At 36.7% G+C, this 22099-nt stretch overlaps 2 protein-coding genes across 3 annotated transcripts in view; one reads left to right on the top strand and one right to left on the bottom strand.

Annotated features, from left to right (window-relative positions):
- The window catches only part of GPRC5B (G protein-coupled receptor class C group 5 member B), a 64594-nt gene extending 49817 nt beyond the window's left edge, over window positions 1–14777 (top strand). Inside the window, exons 4-5 of one of the 2 annotated variants that reach the window (XM_063430337.1) lie at window positions 5840–5902; window positions 13636–14777. In XM_063430337.1, the coding sequence (XP_063286407.1) occupies window positions 5840–5866 (27 nt within the window). In that variant the 3' untranslated portion in view covers window positions 5867–5902; window positions 13636–14777. The remainder of the gene's footprint in view (window positions 1–5839; window positions 5903–13635) is intronic. The other variant, XM_063430334.1, reaches the window with a different exon arrangement.
- IQCK (IQ motif containing K) overlaps window positions 1913–22099 on the bottom strand; it is a 102908-nt gene continuing 82721 nt past the window's right edge. The window contains exons 8-9 of the mRNA XM_063430338.1: window positions 20681–20792; window positions 1913–2044 (exon numbers count right to left, since the gene is read on the bottom strand). Coding sequence (XP_063286408.1) covers window positions 1935–2044; window positions 20681–20792 — 222 coding nt within the window. The 3' untranslated portion in view covers window positions 1913–1934. The remainder of the gene's footprint in view (window positions 2045–20680; window positions 20793–22099) is intronic.

Genomic DNA, 22099 nt, shown 5'->3' with positions numbered 1-22099 from the left:
AAACCTGGAATACCTGTATAGCATAGAAAATGCTTTATTTTCAATATGCTGTTAACACAAAATAAATGCTTTACTATTTAGTCTATTTGTGGTAAATGACTCAGAAAAAATGAATGTCTTGGTATAAAAGAATGGAAAGAATTTGTCATGTGAACATCTTTCTAATTTTTTTTTTTTTTAATACACAGTGGAATCGAGGCCTCACCATGTCACACAAGCTACAGATCTATTCAAAGCTACATAAACCCACTTATTAAGTTACTGAAGAAAAATAGGAATTAATTGCTACGTAATCGTGGCACCCTTCCCCCCCCCCCCCCTCCAAAAAAAAAATTAAAATATATATATATTTGTTTTTAATTTAAGTGTTGCATATGCTTTTCTAGATTACTGCCCACTCCTTCATTTCAGCACAGAAAGGTAAACCTTTATTCCATCTCTAGGAGAATGTCCTTGTTGCCACTTAGATCCTCCTCCTGTGAAGTCATCATCACTGATGAGTTTTGTCCAATTGAAACCAGTACTTCCCTATGACATGCATTCATTCCTGCTTTGAACTATAGTTCAAAGCAAGTAAGGCAGGGAAACCATTCAGGCTTTCTCCTACACACCGGGGAGCTGTTACTAAGGGGGGATTTATACAAATGCAGATTTCTCTTAAAAATCCATTCAAGAAACATACAGAGACAGAGTAGGTTACAAGATTTGTAAATACTGAGATGAACGGACTCCATTGTGTATTATTTATATAATTTGGGTAATTTTAATTCTTCAACAACTATACTTATTAAAATGCATGTACAGGGTAGTGCTTCTTACCTGGGAATTTAGAATGCAATTATATATCGTATACTTTACAACTTTTAGCAGAAAGCAAAGAAGTCATTCTGATTATTTAAAGACTAAAGATGAACTTACAATACAGCATTCACACAACGTGTTCTTACAAAAACGTTCAAAACATTCAATAGAATTTACATTTATTAAATACTGGAATGTGACAGATGTACTTAAATTAACTAGCCTGATGTATAGAACAAAAGTCTTTGTAAGATATATTTTCATTAACTAGCCTGATTTATAAAACACAACTGTTTTCAGTTCTCGGAATGGGCTTTTGTCAAATAGATCTGTACATCTGAAAACCATTAACCACCAAAGACATATATATTTATTTTAATCCCTTAGCTTTAAAGTTACTTTCCTTTATATATATATATATACTACTTTGAAGCGTAGGACTTAAAATTTTAAGCCTTTTATATAATTATACCAAACTAGAAGAAGCACACGCTCAGGAATTTTTAAATCAAACTTTTCACTGCTTTATAAATTTCAAAAGCAGATAATCACAATGTATGAATGTTTTAGCCTCAACGGGAGACTTTTCTCAAGTCGTCTTGAGAAAAGTCTCCTGCTGAGACTAAAACATTGATATGTTTGATTTTAAGTTTTCCACCTCTTCTTGTTTGGTATAACTATGGATGGTTGCTGCACCCGGGCAAGCACAAATTAACTAAACTGTGCACTCAGTTCTTGGAACTATATAAGCTATATTTTCTAAAGGGCTCATTGGGAACCTCCCTACGTAGTCACTTTGTTCGTTGGAACAAGGTATCCACATTGGAGGAAGTTAGTAGGCCTGGCCTCACTTTAATCTACCCAGGTTAATTATTTTAGGAATGGGGACAAAGTATTTGCAGTTGTAATCTAAATCGTTTACCAATATTCCTTACCTCCAACTTGCATTTTATATATCTTAAATTTACTATGAATATTCAAATTACTTTAGTCCTTTGTTATAGTGAATATTTCAGTTAATACGAATTTAATTGTAAACTTTAACCTTAAAAAAACAAACATAGCCAACCGAAACACAAAAAATAATAATAATGTTATATATTTGCTTCTGTGATCCTTGTTTCAGTTCATGTCTAAGATAAAATCGCTGTATTCTGAGGGGTCGGGGAGAATACTCTAATTGAAACGTCAGTGCTGTTCGGTGTAGATGCTCTTTTCTCTTGGTCTTTCAATTCTTTTTCCACTACAAAAGATAGAAAAATAAAAAACATTTCAAAATTGATGTTAGAATTTTTGGGGGAAGCTACATATATTATCTGGTTCTGTAAAACCATGGCTTTTTGTATAGAGGTTGAAATGACTTCACTCCTGCCTCGGGTTAAAGAACAAAAACAGTCAACAGAGCATTCTGTACCAGAGAGACAATGATTAGTTAACAAAGTGTCTTCAAATAAGCCAGAGAGTTTGATGTCAAGCTGAGTTGATGTCGAGTTGTGCGTTTTTCTAAAGGCAAATTGAAAGAAATAAAAACCAAGGTACGGTTGAATAAAATCAATAGCAAGCTTTAAATGGAGGCATTCAGCAAATTGTGCAGAAGAAGATGACAATAGATAACCTAAGAGCTTTGTAAATATAATACTTCCTATCGGACAATGCACAACAAGTCACTTGGAGCAGACTAAATATGCCCTACTGCATTAAATGGTTTATTTGTCGTGGCAAAACAAACTTACTTAAATGGTTAGTCCAACCAAAAAACACTGTTTTTAGAAAACACTGGTTTTGAGTACAGTAACCCTTTCTGTGGTGCCCCTCCACCAACAACAAAAATATATATATATAAAGAAAGAAAAGAGCTTAAACTTACCTCTTATCCTTCGCCAAAGCCAAGTTATCCTCTCAGCCCGATCCTTCTTGGTTGTTGTCACTCTTCCTCACCGGCTGTGGGGAGGGTGGACTGAGGAGAGGACAGGGGCCGCACGGATGATGGAAGTGCGCATGCTGCTATCAAATGCCAGTTTTTCACAGAATTGATATAAGCCTACTCCACCTCCGACAGACAAGGGGTTACTCTCTGATTGTGCAGCGTTTCAAAGTGACACCATCCAGGCACCATGACCACTTCAAATCACTGAAGTTGTGCTTGGAGTAACACTTTACTGACGTTTATGTTAAGCCTTTCATAAGCAATGGCATGATGGGACTGTCACAATAGAAAAGAATGTGCCTGTTCCTAGTAGTGAAGGGGTTAATAGACATTAACTATTATTTTATTATTTATCTAGCGCCAGCAAAATTCTGTAGCGCTGTACAATGGGCATCACTTATAGCCATTGTTGTCCAGCATGTATATAGTGACAACATATTCTGCAACACTCTAAATACAATTATTGAGTGGGGTGATACAACAAAAAAAAATAGGAATTTAACAAACAAAATCAGTGTGTTGACAGATATAATAATTGAAGAGAGCCCTGCCTACATGAGCTTACAATCTAAGAATGATGGGCTGAGCTGATATATCTGGTGCACTTCATATAGGGCCCCCTGTTGTATTTTCAGGGCTAATGACAAGAAATGCATGTCATCAGTGCAATTAAGTCCCCAATGAAGCAGTAACAATGTACATATCATCTTCGTGCAGTTCGGGGACCCCTACTCTCAGGCAGAACCGGGACATGCCCTGATTGGCTGGAGATTAGTGTAAATAAGTTAAAATCCTTAGTGCAACTTTAACTCTCAATAATATTGTGCTCCAGACCTAACAGTAAAAGTAAAAAAAAAAAAAAAAAAAGTAAAGTTGTCCACGTAACCGCTACACTATGTTACATTACACTAACACTAAACAATAACTACACTACACCCACCACTAAAACTAGCCATCAACTCTTATGCTAAACTAACAGCAACCCTTACACTGCCTTAACCTTAAAGATTAACCCCAACATAACCCTAACTCTAACCATCAGCCCTTACACTACCTTAAAACTAATTCTTAACCACTAGACTAGCCTAACACTAACCATTAACCCCTACACCAGGGGTTCCCAAAAGGTAGATCCCCAGATGTTGTTGAACTACAACTCCTACGATGCTTTACATGCCTTCAGAATGACAAGGTATCATGGAAGCTGTAGTTTTAAACCATCTGGGGAAGCTACCTTTTGGGCACCGCTGCCTTACACTACCTTAACCTTTACACTAACATTCATAAAATACAAACTTGAAGCAGGTATCAGGGAAAATAATGTCATCCAAGAAATTGACTGCAAGGTAGCTTAAATGTAGACATAGTAAAAACCTATTAATGCTTTATACGACATGCCCCTTAGATTTTAAATATTGACCTTTCGGAGAAATCCAGCAATGTTTACTAATCCAGTATCTTGTGACCTTTTTATCACAGCATTCTCAGCTGATGCTGCCACATTAGAACCCAAACCATCTCAGTTGTAGAGAGACTCCATATGTTTTTGATGGGGGCATTTCAGTTGACACTCAGATTACATCTCAGGCGTTTGTAGTGCTTTTATGTGGATCACTGTTATACTTCAGGCATTGCTGGCTTATTTATCGGTACTGGAATACTTTATATATAATTTGATAATCAGAATTTATGAATAATAATGGTATCAGTTTAAAATGCATTATCAAGGGGCGATATCACTAATATCAGTGTGACTGAGCAATGCTCTTCTTAAAGAGGCACTCTAAGTACCATAACCACTACTGCTAACTGTATTGATTATGGAGCAGATTATTTTTGTGTTTTTCCAACATTTTTATTTAAATGGTTTGTAAGCAGTTTGAGAAAACTGGGGCTCTCCAGCTGCTTTAAGCTTTGCCTCCCTGTTGAGGCTTCGCGAACATGGAATGAACATTCACACATCCCTGTCCACCTCTGGACAGCAGTGACAGCCCGATATCACCCAGGGCAGGTTAGAATAAGAAAATAGAAATCAGAATTAAAAGGAACACTTCCAAGTACTATAATTACTACACATTAGGTAGTGATTATGGTGCCAGGAGTGCCCTGGCACCCCTTACCCCCCAGTGTTAGTACTCAAACTGCCTTAGAATGTTTGGACTTCTTATCTGGGTTCCACTGGGCATTGCTTTCCATCTCCACTACCTCCAAGGGAGAGACGAATGTTCCTAAGCAGGAGCTTCTGCTAGCTCGCCGAGCAATGCTGCTCGCGGTCAGCCAATTACATATAGCTGGCTCTCCATAGCAAGCAGTGAGGCAGGGAGTGGTGCTTAGAAGATCCACAGGGCACTCCAAGTACCATAACAACTAAAAAGAGCTGTAGTTATTATGGTGCCGTCCATGTTCCTGTAAAAAAAAAAATCTTTCTTTAAAAGAAAATGTAAGATTTTTTTTTTAATAATCAAAGTACTATCAAAGTAGGCTAGTGTCACCTAAGGCAACCATGGGAAGATATCTCACTGGGTTGCTTCACAAGTTTGCTACACGATCAGTGACAAATAGTCATTGCATGCCGACGGGACTTCCTGATGTTAAAGCTTCTCATCTTTGTTACTATGGTAAAAATATGAGCGCGTATAAGCTCACATATGCTAGGTAAAAAGCACAGTTACTATAAGAAGATAATAGTTATGAGTAATTCTTTAGTTTTATAAAAAAAAAACAAAAAATATAGAACAGAATGTTGCTTCAAACATAAACAATGACCTTCAGGGTTTTTAAATCTTTTTGTTGCATAATAAAGTCAATGTAAGAGTACATTCACATATATTAAGAAATATATTAAGAGTTGAAAAAATGTGGTTTGTCTTACCTTCTCACTATAAAAAAAAAAAAAGCAAAAAGGTTTCTGGTACCATCCTATACTTTTAATATATATTTTTTTAGTAAGCCTCAACATATTCCACAGTGCAGTACTCTATGACGAAGTGACATACTGGTCGTAACTCCCAAAAAAATCCAGTTTAGTTCATTGTGGCTTCAGTGTGTGTCTGTAAGTGTTCTTTTTGTATTTTATGAGAGATATTATTATATTTTATTTTTCACTTTCAGGTAGGAAATATTGAACGTAGGAGCTGATAAAGTGCATGCCTTTGGGAAACTAATATTCATCAGGTTAGTAGACTGCGTGTGACAGTCGCTTACACCACCACCGGAGACATGGTTGACACAGACAGCAGTTAGAGGAGGTGACTGTGACTCGTGATATAGACATGGACAGGTGTGATATCTCTCTTCACTGTTGTCTGGTTACAACAAGCCCATGTATTGATGCTCTGCTATCTGTAAAAACATATGGTGTTTTTTAACAGTATCACAACCTCCGAATTCTTGTTGCTAGGTGCAGTAAAATGACTTTGTTATTGGGCTGACATAAAATATACAAAACATGTACTCTATAAAAGGACAGGGATGGAAATTTGATTTTGCAGCATAAAAAGATTGCTTTCATTTGATAACATCAGTGTCCTTGCAAACCCACATTAAACCAGAGACAGCTAACCGATAGATACCGTGTTGTTGCAAAACAACACCCATGATGCTTTGCTAGCCTTCAGATTGACAAAAGCATCGTAAATCTGTGCTTTCACAATCAATCAACCTTTTTTCCAGCTCTACCTTAAAGGGACACTGTAGGCACCCAGACCACTTTTGCCCGTTGGAGTGGTCTGGGTGCCAACTCCCACTACCCTTAACCCTGCAAGTGTAATTATTGCAGTTTTTTATAAACTGCAATAATTACCTTGCAGGGTTAAGTCCTCCCCTAGTGGCTGTCTATTAGACAGCCACTAGAGGGAACTTCCTGCTCTATAGCACAGGTTTTCTGTGCTAGAGCGTCGCTGGACGTCCTCACGCTGTGTGAGGACCTCCAGCGTCGCTCAATTTCCCATAGGAAAACATTGAAAATCGTTTTCAATGCTTTCCTATGGGGTGCGCTAATGCGCATGCGCGGCATTGCCACGCATGCGCATTAGATCTCCTCGGCCGGTGGGCGGGTTCAGTCTCGCCCACCGGCCAACGTAGGCAGAAGGTGGAGCGGCGGGGGAGGAGCAGGCAGCGACGTGGGACATGTCGCTACCTCAGGTAAGTCACTGAAGGGGTTTTCACCCCTTCAGCAACTGGGGATTGGGGGGTAGGAGGGAGAGGAACCCTGCAGTGCCAGGAAAACGGATTGTTTTCCTGGCACTGGAGATTCCCTTTAACTATACATATAGTATCACTAAATGTTTTCCAAATGCTGTAAGTAACTGATCCTCAATTCAATTGTAAGATTAATTAAGATTTTACTTTCCACAAGTTAAACAGTAAATGCAATGTAGTTAGTTCCAAGCTGTTACACATTACAGTGTATAATGTTACTATACTCCTGTGTAATTTCAAAACATTACAGTGGTGCCCACTTTCCCACACCCCTCCATTTCCAATATACATGCCAAAGCCTTCTGCGTGCCTTTTGCCCAGTGCCCTCCATTACAAATGTCCTTTCCTGCTTTCCGCTGTAATGTATACCTTTCTTTTTCATGTCGTCCGCATGTTGTTTCTTTAACTCTTTTATTCCGCAGCGCATTCCATACCATTATCTATTTTTGTTATTTCCCTCACTGACCTGAGGGCCGGTGGGACTACACACCGCAGATCTACACTTGAGCCAATACGTGTATAAAGGGCCAGTATGCATTCTCAACGGTGGAGGGATTTTTACCCTGCAGTAATGTCAAAATTAGAACTTGGAATCATATTTCGATTTAGGTTCCATTTATCCCTAAACCTAAGTCAAACCCTAAGCTTAACCCTAAAGGGACACTTTAGGTACCAAACCATCTTTTAGCTTAATGAAGCAGTTTTGGTGTATAGATCATGTCCCTGCAGCATCACTGCTCAATTCTCTTCCATTGAGGAGTTAATTCACTTTGTTTATGCAGCCCTAGTCACACCTCCATGCATGTGACTTACACAGTCTTCCTAAACACTTCCTGTAAAGAAAGTTCTAAAGTTTAAACTTACTTTATTGCACATTCTATTTAATTTAGAATTTCTTATCTCCTGCACTGCTAATACCTTGTAGACCCTGCAGGAGCCTCCTGTATGTGATTAAAGTTCAAGTTACAGAGCAGAGATAAAAACTTCTAAACAACTGAAACCATTTATTTCATGTAGGCTGTGTCAGTCACATCCAGGGGAGGTGTGGCTAGTGCTGCATAAACAGAAGTAAAAGTGATTTACCTCTTAAATGGCAGTGAATTGAGATGTAAGACTGCAGGGACATGATCTATAAACTAAAACTGCTTCATTAAGCTACAGTTGTTTTAGTGATGACAATGCCACTTTAAGTCCTGGTGCTGCATTTAAAGCGATGCTGAGAATCATATGAGATACAGCTCAGGGTATCAAGTCATATATGTGATAAACCTAAACCTCTTTAACCCTAAGTCCCCATTCTCCCCATTACTCTAACCTCCCCAAACCTATATATATATACCTATATACGCAGTGCTATGGTAAATGGACATTTTTTGGCAGATTCATTCTTATGAACAATGTGACTTTACGTTGCTGCTATAGCGTGGTCACCATTCAAAACTCTGTATTTTGATGGAAACATTTTAAATGTATCCAAATATATAGTAACTTGCCAGACACAGGCATCAATACAGATCAAAATATTCCAAATGTAATTCCAGACCAACAATAAACAGTTATGTGTCATATCCAAACATCACTGCAGATAACTATTGTATGCTATGGAATACCTTAGTACCACTATGTGTCAACAACAATTACAGAAACACTCCAAGCACCATAACCACTACAGCTTCCACCCTTTCCTAATCTCTGCTATGGTAAAACAAACTGTCAGCATTAAGCCTGGAAAAGCTTTTTCGAGGGAGATGCAATTTCCTACAAATGCTAAGCCAGCTAGGAGTTGCTTAAGGCAGGCAAAGCATAATAGGAGTTGTAGTTCTATGACAGCTGGGGACCACCTTTTACATCCCCTGGTATATAGTTTATGCATATACTAACATTTAATAAGAGAAACAATGCAAACCATGTATTGATGTTATGACTAGAATCTTATAAAATAGGATAAATAACGTATCAAAATAAAGAATAGATTAATCACAACATTTTAAGCATTTTCCTGCTGTAAGTGCCCTATTTATCCCACATCCTCATTAACAAACGTGCAGACATTGTGATACTTGGTTAATTAACACCTCAACGTAATCAACATGTTGCAGTGAGACGAAGTGAATACTGTGGAATTGGCACTCGGGCAAAGTAATAAGAACTGATTTGTGTTTCTTTCTTTTTTTTTTTTCTTGTGAGGCTGAGAACATTTTTTTTAGAAGAAAGTGTTGTCAGTGCTTCTTGTTATAAACATGATAGATTTGTAGATTCTGGCAAATCAAGGTTAAAGCAAATCAATACATTAATTAATGAAATAAAAACAAGACACTTGTGGAAATGTTCTGGAATTAGTCATCAAACCTTTTTACTTAGAGAGATATATAGAGAGATCCTTACATACATACAGAGCAACTTTCAGAAACATGGACAGACAGACAGATATACAGAAGGACTGACAGACGGACAGTCAGACAGACATGAAACAAGTTAATCAAGTTAACTTCAGTAATACAACTGAGAATATTTTTCTACAATATCCTCTATATCTAATTTAAACCTAGATTTTATATTTTTGGATAAACCTTTCAAATTTTTCTCATTTTTTTTATTTAAATAAACGGTTAAAATGATTTAAAATGTAGAATCTTTGTATTATTTAGATTTTTTAAAATATATTAATGTATATATATATATATATATATATATATATAAGTTTTTTTATTTAGGTTTTTACCTTTAAAAAAAAAAAAAGGAAAAAAAAACATCTGAAAAGCTTGTTCCAAAAAATCGGGGACTTAATTGTAAGGATGAAAATTCTAAGCACCCTCAGTCTTGTACAGGAATAGAAGGCTTTTATACTGTCTACATACCCGGTATGCATGCCGAAAAAAAATATCTTAATTTTCAATGCTTTCCTTTCTTCCACTAATCTCATTTAAAACTAATCATTACATTTTTTTTAAAATATATTTTTATTTATCAAAATTTCTATACTTTTTTTTTTCTCTTTCTTTAACGGTACTATAAGTAGCCCAACCCTACTGAAGCCTGACAGCAGCTGACTCTTGTGTCAAGTTGTAACTCTCATCTAAAACCAGTCTCGTGGCTTCAGTGTGAATGCTACTACGAAGACCTTTCTCTGCAATGAAAGTCACATGAAAAGATATATATATAGATATTTGTCCGGACTCTAGAATTTAAGTGAATCTTCAGATGAGAGGCTGCTCACGATGTGCTAAATTAGATCTCAAAGCATCTTAAGTTTGTTTAGAACACAACATTCTCTGTTGCAGTGGGGGATATAATTATGAATAGTTTACAAACAAACATCACATAATTAGAAGAAAAGGACTAGGAAGAAATTATAGAGAGTTTTAAAACATAGTTTAACTGTAGATACTAGTAAAAGTTCATAATGTAACCTTTTAGGGCCCAAACAGTTCACATAGTAAATGGTATGATCCACCACTTATGTAGACTATTCGGCAAAAATAACCATATACATTTTTTTTTAATAATACACAACCATAAATTAATTCAGACTCTAGAAACCTCCATGGAAATTTGTAACTTTTACATGAAAGAGCAAACAGCAGATTAACGACTAAAAAGCATGCTGTCCTATGTACACAACATTGAGTTACCTCATACCTCCCAAGAGTCCCTGTTTAGGAAGGAAAGTCCCTATTTTGACCCAAACCTCTCTGTCCCTATTTTCTAGGAGCTCTATATTGTTAGTGTGTCTGAGTGTATAACAGAGTTCCACAGCAATAATACTCCTAGTAATGTGTCTTTAAACTACAATACAATACATGTGTTTAGAAATCAATCTGTGAAAGTTTAGTTACATAAACTGTTACTGTAAGTCACCTAAAATTACTTAGAACAGCCCCATGCCACATCCCCACTCACATCCCTAAATTTAAAGGGACACTATAGTCACCAGAACAACTACAGCTTAATGCAGTTGTTCTGGTTAGTATAATAGCTCCCTTCAGGCATTTTCGTGTAAACACTGCCTTTTCACAGAAAAGGCAGTGTTTACATTGTAGAAAGTAGAAAATAACTAGAGTCCAGGTTAAATTAGGTCAAGGTTATTGACTTGATGGATTTGTTAAATTGTGCTCCCAATTAAACCGCCTCTAGCACAATTTTGAGATCTCAGGTCTGAGTACTGGAGGAATGGAACTAGAAGGCAGCAAGTAGTGATTTTAAAAGTAAAGTACAATATTGTCACTGAAAATAAACACATATTGAAGACCAAATAATAGTGAAAGATTTAATACAATTCTGAAAAGGCATATTTAGCCAGGCTGGATTTTCCAAATAAATCATAAAGAGATCTGACAAAATGTAACTACAAATAAGGCATTGCCAGCAAGAATAATATTCAATTTTATTTATATATTTATATATTTTTGTTAGTGGTTCCAATATTTGAGATACAAGTGACTCCACAATTAATATAATTGACGGAGTAGAACCGCAGAAGCTGTGATTATACTCCGGATCTACAACATACGTGTTTTGTTTTGTTTTTTTTTGTTCATTATTGGTTCTCATTAATTCAGTTTTTGGCATGTTTATTTATGTACCGTCTCCTCAAGTCTAAAGCATAATCCTGATGTGGACCTCTTGCAATACCTCTAGCCTACACCCTACCTACTATATCGTAGTGAAGAGGGTTTCTATATAATTTGTTCAGAGGAGTCTGCTGGCAGTTCTATGTTACACTGTTCCTTTGCATGGGATCAGCCTGTAATGATTCAAGTGAGCTAAAATTTGTTTGAGATCAAAGTGGAGACTAATGACAGATGTCCAATCTTAGTGTTGTCAGAACTGTTTTAGCAGGGGGGAACTGCATAGTGAGTGCAACAATTGAAGGCGGCGATAAAACCATGGAGCATAATATTTTTTATCTTGTGCCACGTTCTCTTTGCCTACTGTGCTGTTCTTGCTTCTAGGTATTTCTACTTACCACTGTAAGAGCACATACAGCTAATCATGAAGCTCTAACACAGCAGAGAGTAATACAGCAACTCGATGGAAAAGATATGAGCCTACGGTGACACTGTGTTTTAAGATCTGCATACTGGCTGTAGCTGAAATATTTAAATACCCTATTAACAAAGGGTACCCATACACTTGTGGCCATGTAGTATAGGAAGTCTGTGACGATGTCTCAAATACTCCACTTACTACTAGTAATTACTAGGTGTTTGGTCACACAGATCTGGACGCCTAGGAATGATAAATATCTGGCTGTATCTTTCCAGACTGTTGCAAACTACATTTTGTCTGACATATCATTTTAGATTTTGTTAATATGTACAGAGAAATAGCAACACTACAATGGGTACTGTCTAATCTCAGACTAGTCTGAACACGTTACCTGTTCATTGTTCAATCCTCTAGCAAGTGAATGACTAAATCTGTTTTTATCATTGTTTTTACTGTAACCCCTTTTTGCGCAGTCCCTGAGACTCACAGAGCAGGACAACACTTGTTTTATCTGTTTTTCTTAACCTCAGGATTAGGATGCAAGCCTTGCACTCATTGTTTAGTGGAAACAGAAAACTCCTAAGCACCAGGAGCTCCTCTATTTATGATTTAGTAGTGCATCTGAATACATGGTACAGTAGGGTGACTTACATTTAACACGTACAGTCCATTATTCTTCCTGTAAATCTGAGGAGCAGTGGACACCTGCTTGTAAACTGCTCACCCATTAGAGTCTGCCCTATGGCTAACACTGGGTGACTAAAGGCAGAAGACCTAAACCTCTTCATGGTCCATTCTCTCGGTCTACAAAAATCATTCCAGCTCTATGCTCCCAGCACACACATGTTGGTGTAGCGTCTTCCAAACCATTCATACAAGGTCTTCTAGAACAGGGCACACACCGCATGTACATACTGTAGAAGTGCTAAGTTACATGTATGGGCTGTCATGCAGCTTTCTAGCACGTATGCAAAAAAACAACAACAGACATTTACATAGCCTTGCTCAAAATAAAGGAATAAAAAGGGGGATTTTGACAAAGAATACATTTATCACCAATTTGCACAAAAAGAAACCCCACAATGTTACCTAAACCACCAATATTAAATTAACAATCCAAGTATCATAACCACTGCGGCCTATTGTAGTGGGTATGGTGCTGGTGAGTGCCCTGGCTCCATCCTGGTACGTTTTGTCAACTTACTTTGGTCATGTTGTGCACCATTACCACAGCCAATCTTCGCTAGAAGGAGAAACCAGATGTCTCTAAAGAGTAGGACATGGTTGATGCTCTCAGCCAATGATCATTATTCTAATTTGCTGTTTAGAGCACCTAGCTTCATAGAGCACCTGGCTTCAACTGGAGGAGAACAGATGCAGTGCATGCAAAAATTGTTTGACATATTACTGGTGAGACTGCGCCAGGGCTTGGAGTGTTCCTTTTATTGATATCAAGGGTGGGCAAAAATAGACCTTTAATTGTTATAAAACTAGCTTCCATGAAGCTTTGCCAGCTCTAAAGTTCATCAACTGTGAGTCTAACTTTTGCCTACCTGCTTTACATGATATCACAATACTTCATAAAATGATGTCACGGTAAATATACTGTAATAATGAACTGATATTCCTTGGATTAGATGATGGAATGTTTTTATTTATCAGCAGGTTTGTTAAACCATTAATTAGGTTGTCTTGTTATTTCCTGTTCCGCCCAACAGGATATCCTGCAGTTCATCCTGAATCAGAAGGAAGGAGTAAAAAGCCAGGTCTGAAGGTGAACATTTCAAATTATACGACTAAGGACAAAGAAGATGGCAAACAGCCCTGGCCAAGATGGATTACACAAAGATTGTACAAAGAAAACTCTTTTAAAGATTTTATTCCAAGCCCATTGTGGGTGGGTTGATACAGCTGTAAAATGATAGAGCATGTTACTATTAATATGTCTTGTAAAGCACAAACTATAACATATGATATCAAATCATCAATATATCCGAAGATCATTCTGTAAAGTCTTTTACGCAACTGCTCGGACCATAGTACGATGGTTTGAAAACAGGGCCTGAAGATTAAAATGTATTTGGGCGACACGACAGTTGTCAATAAGAAAGCACAATTTGTGTTTATCTGTATTTTCCAAGGAAGTTTCCAAGTTAAAAAAAGTAGGATGTGGAACATACATTTGTTTCTTTTGTTTGTTTTTACATTTGAAATGTATTTTCTTTTTCTGCAATAGCACAGGTTTGCATTCAGGAAACTTTCACAGATAAGCACTTAAAAGCTAGGCCCAATCCAAGAAAAATAAGATCAAGTGGTACCCAAGACAAGGCGTACTCTGGGCAAAGCATCCATAAGTGCCAAGTGACATATTTACTTAGTTATATGTACTCCTCCTCTAGCCTAAACTTGGGAAAAGTATAGCTCACAGAGAGGGCAGCTGATTAAGCATAGATAGATTAAAAATAATTAGGGTAGCAACAAAGCACACCTGGGAACATTAATTAATTAGTTGTCATGAAGTCTACCCCTTCCTTTTCAATGCAAAAAGATGGCAAAGAATAAGGAGTATGGACATCTGAAATTGGAATAAAGATAGTTGCAATATGCCACTTCATGGACCCAGAGGTTCATCAATCATTTATTATACCAAAAATGTCCAGCACAAACCAGTGCACTTCCAGGTATAATTAGTGGAAAGGTGCCATAAGCCCTATTGTGAAGACACACACAGGTTACCTTCATAGCTGCCTAATTCATAGATTGGACTGACTACAAGTATGACAAATGCACCATGTTTAATAATATACCGTCTCTCGCTATGAGAAAAGCGATTAGCGTAACCGATGACTGCTATTTTTTTTATACAACTTCTAAATTACAGTAGTGCACTTTACCAACTTTTTTCAGAAAATCTTTAGTTAAGTTTTAAGAGATCTCGAATTGTATGTATTTTTATATCACTTTTTTTTATTCTAATTTTGTTAGAAGAACATTTTGCCAACATGATTTTTATCATCAAGTGAAATAGTAAAATAGTGAATTGGTTGATATAACGGATATCACAGTTAAATTACCTTACCGGTAATTACCGGTGTCACAGTTAAATTACCTTATTTACTTAGCATATGCAGTAGGACATTGATTTTGTTTCTTACATTTCTACATTAATAACAAACCATATTCAGTACCAGATCATAGATAAAACAAAATCATATTGATAACCAATAACAACATAAAATACATGGGATCCCACCATCTACATGTCCTTCAACACTTTTATACCAATGGTTCAATGCAATGAACAGTGCTATGAAGTCCCATTTACAGATAAAAGTTAAATAACAAAGAAGTCCAAAATTAGGCCAGAAGTAACGAAATTGCCAAAAATAGTATAAGCAGAAACGTTGGATAGTTATTGATCTTTTGACTAGTCGACATGTAGGACAATGTGGAATGCCAGCTGTTGCTAGACTACAGCCAAAGTCAACCTCATCCACCATTGTGCTGTTAGCTATTGCATTTTCCTGCTTTCACATGAATTTAGCTGGAAAACGCAGAAGAAGAGACAAACAATGACACTCCTATGTATTATTACAGCCTGAGAAGTTGGAATAGAATGCAGGCACACTCAGAGCAAGCAAGGCCCTAGAGAAACAAAGACATGTCATAATGGCATATAAACCTGTCAGATATAAAATGTTTTTATCTTCTTCAAACTTGTTGAGTCCTTGGCAGCCCCGTGGGCTTGCCATCATAAGCAAAATGCTGTTTGTGTCCATTTTGTTTTTTAGTTTTCCAGGAAACAAATGAAAGAAAATAGTTTTTCTTTTGCCCCGTTTTCAACTCACTTCAAAACGAGAGCTCTAAGAGCTGAGCCACATATTTTTTTAAAGTCAAGGTAGCAGGCCATATCATACATCATGTAACTTGATAGTGTCTATGGTGTTCTGAAATTGCATGTCAAAGTACCGTCCTTGTGAGCCATGTCTAGTTAAATAGCTCTTCTCCAGATTATACCTTACAGCAGCTGTGCCATAAATCAGGAGAAAACATTTAAGGAGATGAAGTTAACCAACAGATCTCAGTAGAGCCATATTTAGCACCCAGTGCCAAGTATATCTGTCTATACTAGCTGTAAAACATATTTTACAGAACTGCTCTATGACTTCTTTTCGTGTTATTGATTTACTATGCCTTGAATAACATTTAACTAAAATAAGAACTCGATTTTACACTATTCATTTTTGCATGGGGGGGTGGAAACTGGTTGTCAGTGTCTTTGTGGGAACTTGTCATCCCCTACCACCTCTGGATAGTTTGTTAAACCCTTGTAATTAAGCTAATAAGTGTGTGGACTTGAAATATAAGCCACAATATACTCCCCCTTCATCCATGCCTCTATCCATTTACTTGGAATATAGCCTGTAAGTCCTTACTAAAGGTAGGTGAAATGTTTTCATGATTGGAATGCTCGTATTACACTAATATTTACATTTTGCTTTGCTCAGTGTGCCTAGAGTGGTACCAAACCACATCTCACTGTAGAGACCTAGAGGAGACACACTGGGCAATGAGTGCTTACCTGGTTTTGTTTTCTGTAGAATGTCTATTCTATTCATTGACAGATTGTCCTGTTTACTAACACTCATTTGAAATGCTTTCACGTGGTTAACATTCCATACCCAGCAAGCTATTAAGCTGATGTGTGTCCGTGCTTGAGAATTTCTTACATTTTGTTATGCTAGTACATGTATAAAATCACATGACTTAATGAGAAAGGTCACAAACTGCAAATCTTGTTTAATAAACATGAACTGCAATGGTTTTCCTGTGCCATTTTCATATGCAGTATTAGTGTCACCATGACATCAGTCTTTTAAAGGGAAATCTACAGTAAAGGTGAAATTTCAGTATATAGGACCAGTCTAGGTTAATCAAGCTTCAGTCGTGAAATAGTTATGGCCAGGACCAGATTTCCTGTTAAATAATGTAGGCATATGCATTTTAAATTAGAGAGCACGTGTCTACAAATAGCGAGATGTATTTTGTGATTCTTAACTGTAAAATCTGCAATTCTGTGTACTGCCCAGAAACCAAAATGTTCAAGATTATAATTTTTTTGGGTTCGCTGATAGTATTTGTCAGTTATTCTCCTCTCTTGTAACAAAAACAAGAGACACGTTTTTTCTACTCTGTAGAACGTGATTTACCAGCTTAAATGCCTCTTAAATTTCAGTTAAAACAAGGGTAACATCTAACTCTAGGCACTGGGCACCATAGTAGTTGTAGACTATGTTTTCCTGTTGGTTGGAAAAGCTCTGCAGCAACAAGAGTTCACAACACATGGAATGCCTATGACTGGCCATCACTGTTCTACGGGTATGGGATAGCCATGTCATCACTGCTTTAGGAATATAGAATACATGAGTGACCATCAGTCACTTAGGTTATCTGGTTGGGCACTATGTGCGCTCAGTTGTTATTGTAGCTGCATTGAGTATGGCTTATATTGGAGCTTCTACTGAACCACCCATGCACATTTTGGGGAAATGTTATTTGAAAAACTATAACTTCACACTATTTATCTATATTTCTTTTACTAGATATGTTTCTGAGACATAAACCTTGGTGCTACCATACTTAGGAAAGGAAGCTAGCTGAAGGCATGTTTTGGACAAGAACAATTTTTAAATGTCAGTATCCCGCTCAGTGTATTTTGCGTTTCATGACATGGAAACATTTTATAGATATTATCTTATTTGGAGTACTGATATAGCAAAACAACTTTGGCATAGTACTAGTTTTTGACAGTTTAAATAAATACTCGACCTTCAATGATGTAAGATACATTGTTGCTCAGGGTTATCATACCGAGTTATCATCATCAACTGGTGCAGAAATGACAAGGGACATTTAGGACAAGACAGTCGACCCGGAAGCATGGTTGACTTGTAGTCTTTTGCCAATCTGGCCTTGTTGGTCTAAAATATATAGTCCCTTTGTCAGTTCTGTACAATTCTTAGTACATATCCTAAACATGTCTTATGTAACGTAATGAAGGGTTTTGTATTTACATGTTTTGCACCAACGGGTTTTGAGCAAAAGACTTTACAATAGTCTTTACCTCAATAACATCTTTTGCATTATTCTGACCACAGATTTTTTTTTAACCATTAAAAGATGCTCTAATGAACGGATTTAGCATTAAGAAATGTTTGCTTCTGAGTTTATTTTTGTTTTTCTGTGAATTGTCTTTGGAAATAACCAGAGTGGTAAGAAAATAGGATCATTTTTAATTCAAAAGTAGTTAAAAATGAGGATTCCATTGTTTGAAGTGAGGTGAGGTGTAGCTCGGACCAACAATTTATTAAAAGGCTATGTGATTTCTATATTGAACCATACAATACTCCTATTAAAAAAAAACACATAAAATATTAAACTAATATTCATTATAAAAACAAGACAAGGTTGATAATTTGATGAATGACATATGTGACTGCCCCGACCTCCTCCACCTCGCCGAAGATTCCTCCATAGAATATTCAATAATTCTCTATGGCTGACCATGACGGCCCAGCTCTCATACTCAGAGGGCTTGGATGCATGACTTTAAGCTGCGCTTCCGAGTCGTCTAATTAGTGAAATAAATGTTTTATCGGTTAGGAGGTGGGGGGCAGGAATGCAGGCACTATAACAACTCCAATAATATGAAGTTGTTAAAGTGCCTTCAGTGTTCCTTTAAGCTACAGTTGTATATATTGAGAGTTTTGTTTCTTGGAAATCCTAGGCTTTGACAGTTAAGGCACTAGACATGCGCTGTGATATTGATAAGCCAGAGAAGAGATTAAGGAAAGGATACCATTAGATTAAGACAGTGTTTGTCTGCCAACTGTATTCCACAGCAGCAAGGCTACATTTTACGCATACCAACAGCTTTTGAAATATGCCTCCAGGCAATGATGACTGACCTGAGAACTTGAGATTGTAAATCATATTTCCTATAATGCTCAGCCAAACTAAAGTGATGGAGTGAACCTTAAAGAACTATTATGTGAAAATAGCCAAGTCATCAACTGGTATAGACAACTACTGGATAGTTGACTGAGGATGCAAGGAGTTGTATTATAATTTAAGTGAGGAGCTAGAGGCCAAGTCTGCCAGGTATATAATAGTTAGTTTTTATTATATTATTTACAGAGAAAATATACCACAGTGTTCTAAAATGGATCTCATGGTTCTATTTAAAAGATCAATAAAACCGATTAGATGAAGAATTATTCAAGACCATTTTTCTTCCACCCTCCTGCCAAAGCTAGACAAATACTTCTGTATGTACTATATTGCCTCCCAAGGTTTACACTTATGGAATTTCAAATGTCATGATGCAGGTAAAAAGCATGCGCATGGTGTACATTTCTTGCACTGTATTGTGGGAACTCTTTTAATCTAATGACCTATCAGAATATCTGAACTTCACTGAAATGTTGGAAATATTGTACTTAGAGGGGATGTTTCTATTAAAGAATGCATTTTGGTTTTATATCGACACAATGTAAAGGTGATTCTGTGACATTGAAAATAAAGATTTTATACATGCTGTGCTGTGTCTGTAAATATGTTATTGGACATTGGAATAACGTTTTACACAAATATAACTTTCACAGCCACTGTGCTAGAAAATAAGAAATCATTTTGCCCAGGCTTCCCAACATGGGTTTGGATAACATACCCTAAACAAATGAGAGATTTCTCAAGATGTTCAGTAATGCAATTTAATCCCTGCTTGGTTTGTTGATGACACTGACACATATTTTAGTCATTTGTCTCCTGAGCCAATCAGAAATTAAGAGACAGGATACCGGTTGACATGTTTTATTGATGGAGAGGATACCAGAACCAGTGTAATGGGCTTCAAAGTTGATATATAAAAATGTAAAAATAACTAGAAATCGTATACATGTATAACAACAATAAAAATGATCTGAGCTATTAGAGATTGTAAAGTATTTTAAGTGTAAGAAAATATGTAATTGCCATAGTAAAAGTGTGGGGGCTGATGTGAACGCACAGTCAGCACCACCTGTGCATCCAATCAAATGCGTCTCATAGGACAGCATTGAATTCGATACTTTGCTATAAGCTGCATTTGGTCACATGACTTCCTCTTTCGTTGCAGAGAAAGCGGCTCTAGTGGCGGTCAAGAAGCTAGCCAGTAGAGGTGTTTAGCCTTGCAATGTAAAATTGCAGTTTTTACAACAGGGGTGCCCAAAAGGTAGATCCCCTGATGTTTTAAAACTACAGATGCTCTGCATGCCTTTAGAATGCCTTTTGTAATTCTAAAGGCAAGCAAAGCATCATGGGAGTTGTAGTTCTCCAACATCTGGGGATCTACCTTTGGGGCATGCCTGTTCTTCAAGTTTTACGTTCCAGGGTGAAAACTACAGGGACACTGCACCAAGCCCACATGCATTGAGCAGTCCTTTAAAATGTTTATCATGCAACCAACATTGTATACTAATTTTATGATCTTTTTTTACATGAGTTTAAAACAAGTTCTGTCATATACGGGGGAAACTTGGTCACCTACACCTTCCTAAATTAATTCTCTATATTTCTGCCATGGTTTTCAAGTCTGTTGTAGAGGAAAGAGAGGAAACGGTCTCTATATTTGATTGAAAGTAGTTATATAACAATTTTGACTTGTAATTCAGTATATTTTATATTTATTTTTTTATAAGACTCTGAAATCAAACTGTTATTTACCTTTCGATTCCTGTTTGGCCCAGAACTCTTGGACTTTCTTATTTATGTTTTTTTCCTCCCGTAATTCTTTTTGCCATTGGCGTAATTCTTGGACTTCAGGATCACAGCGTACCTGGAGATAAACAAAACAATGAGTTTGCCAAATATGTAGAGTCTTGTTTAACATTACAGGGAGATCTGTGAAAGTGTTCTAAAAAAAGATTTTTTATTTTTAGTGTCTAATCTGTTCATATATATATATATAAAACTGTTCTAAAAATTGTCTAAAAAGTATTGGCTTTTCTCGTGCCAAAATTACACAATTTTTCGCAGAAATATACATTTCAGAAAAGACTGTCAAATATTGAGTGGTGGAAAAAATGGAAGTGAGACAGAACACTTAATAAACGGAATAAAACTACAGAAAGATTAATAAATCAGTTGCGTTTCTAAAAACATGGAGCACAAACGAAGCAAAAGACAAAAAAAAAAAGATTTAATGAGTTGCATTTAATTTAAGACCGTAAAGGAGCAAAACTGTCTGTGAGACTTTGATGTATCTCCCCCAATGTATATAGCATTAACTTACTAAACAAATGTTAAGGTCTCAGCTTTCATTTGTTCAACTAAAGGGACAATCCAGTTAAAATTAAAGTGCGCTTAACTGATTTTTACCCATCATTCTTAAAACAAGTGTAGTAATCTAAAGAGTTTAGAGAACACACAAGTTTAAAAAACCAAAAACAACCTATTGTTTAATCAGAGTGTTCCTTTAAGTCCCAAATAGAATGGGTTCTAACTGTTTACAGACTTGCAGAACACATGATGTTTCCTAATTGCCTGTGGCATTTTTGTCGAAAAAAAAGCAACAAATATTTTATCTGTATCTGGTAAATTAGCTGTGATATGGAAACGTTCACACTGCTGTCATATGAAAGAAAGGGAACCAGTCAGGCAGAAAAAAAGAATTATGCAGATTCCGAAGAAATGTGAGTTTGTACCATTATTGGATGTCATATGCATTCAAACTAGTGGCTGAGTACTTCAAGGGGACAAGAATGACAGCGGCAGAGGTAGTGCAACCAGAACCGTGGGCAATGGAGAAAAGCACCACGAAGTGATGATTTGTATTGTTTGTTGAAGTTGTACTCATCAATATAACAAAAAAAAAAAAAATGATTACAATTGCAAAAGAACAATAAATGTATAATGTAGCGGCCATTCCCTCCCCTCCTCCCCCCCATCCTTCCCGATCTATGTAATTCTTTTATTTGTGTAGTATCATAAACATGCCATATTTACTACAGTGATAATTGTTGGGAATTCAAAGTGAATTACAAATTTAAGGCCAAAATAGCCGAACTGGAAGAATCTCTGACATAGAGTATTTCTCCAGTTTCCCAACAAATTCTCAGTTCAGTGTTGGCAATCTGTAGAAAT

Source organism: Pelobates fuscus, chromosome 8 (assembly GCF_036172605.1).
Source record: "Pelobates fuscus isolate aPelFus1 chromosome 8, aPelFus1.pri, whole genome shotgun sequence".
Classification (NCBI taxonomy): domain Eukaryota; kingdom Metazoa; phylum Chordata; class Amphibia; order Anura; family Pelobatidae; genus Pelobates; species Pelobates fuscus.
This window is presented reverse-complemented; position numbering and strand designations above follow the sequence as displayed.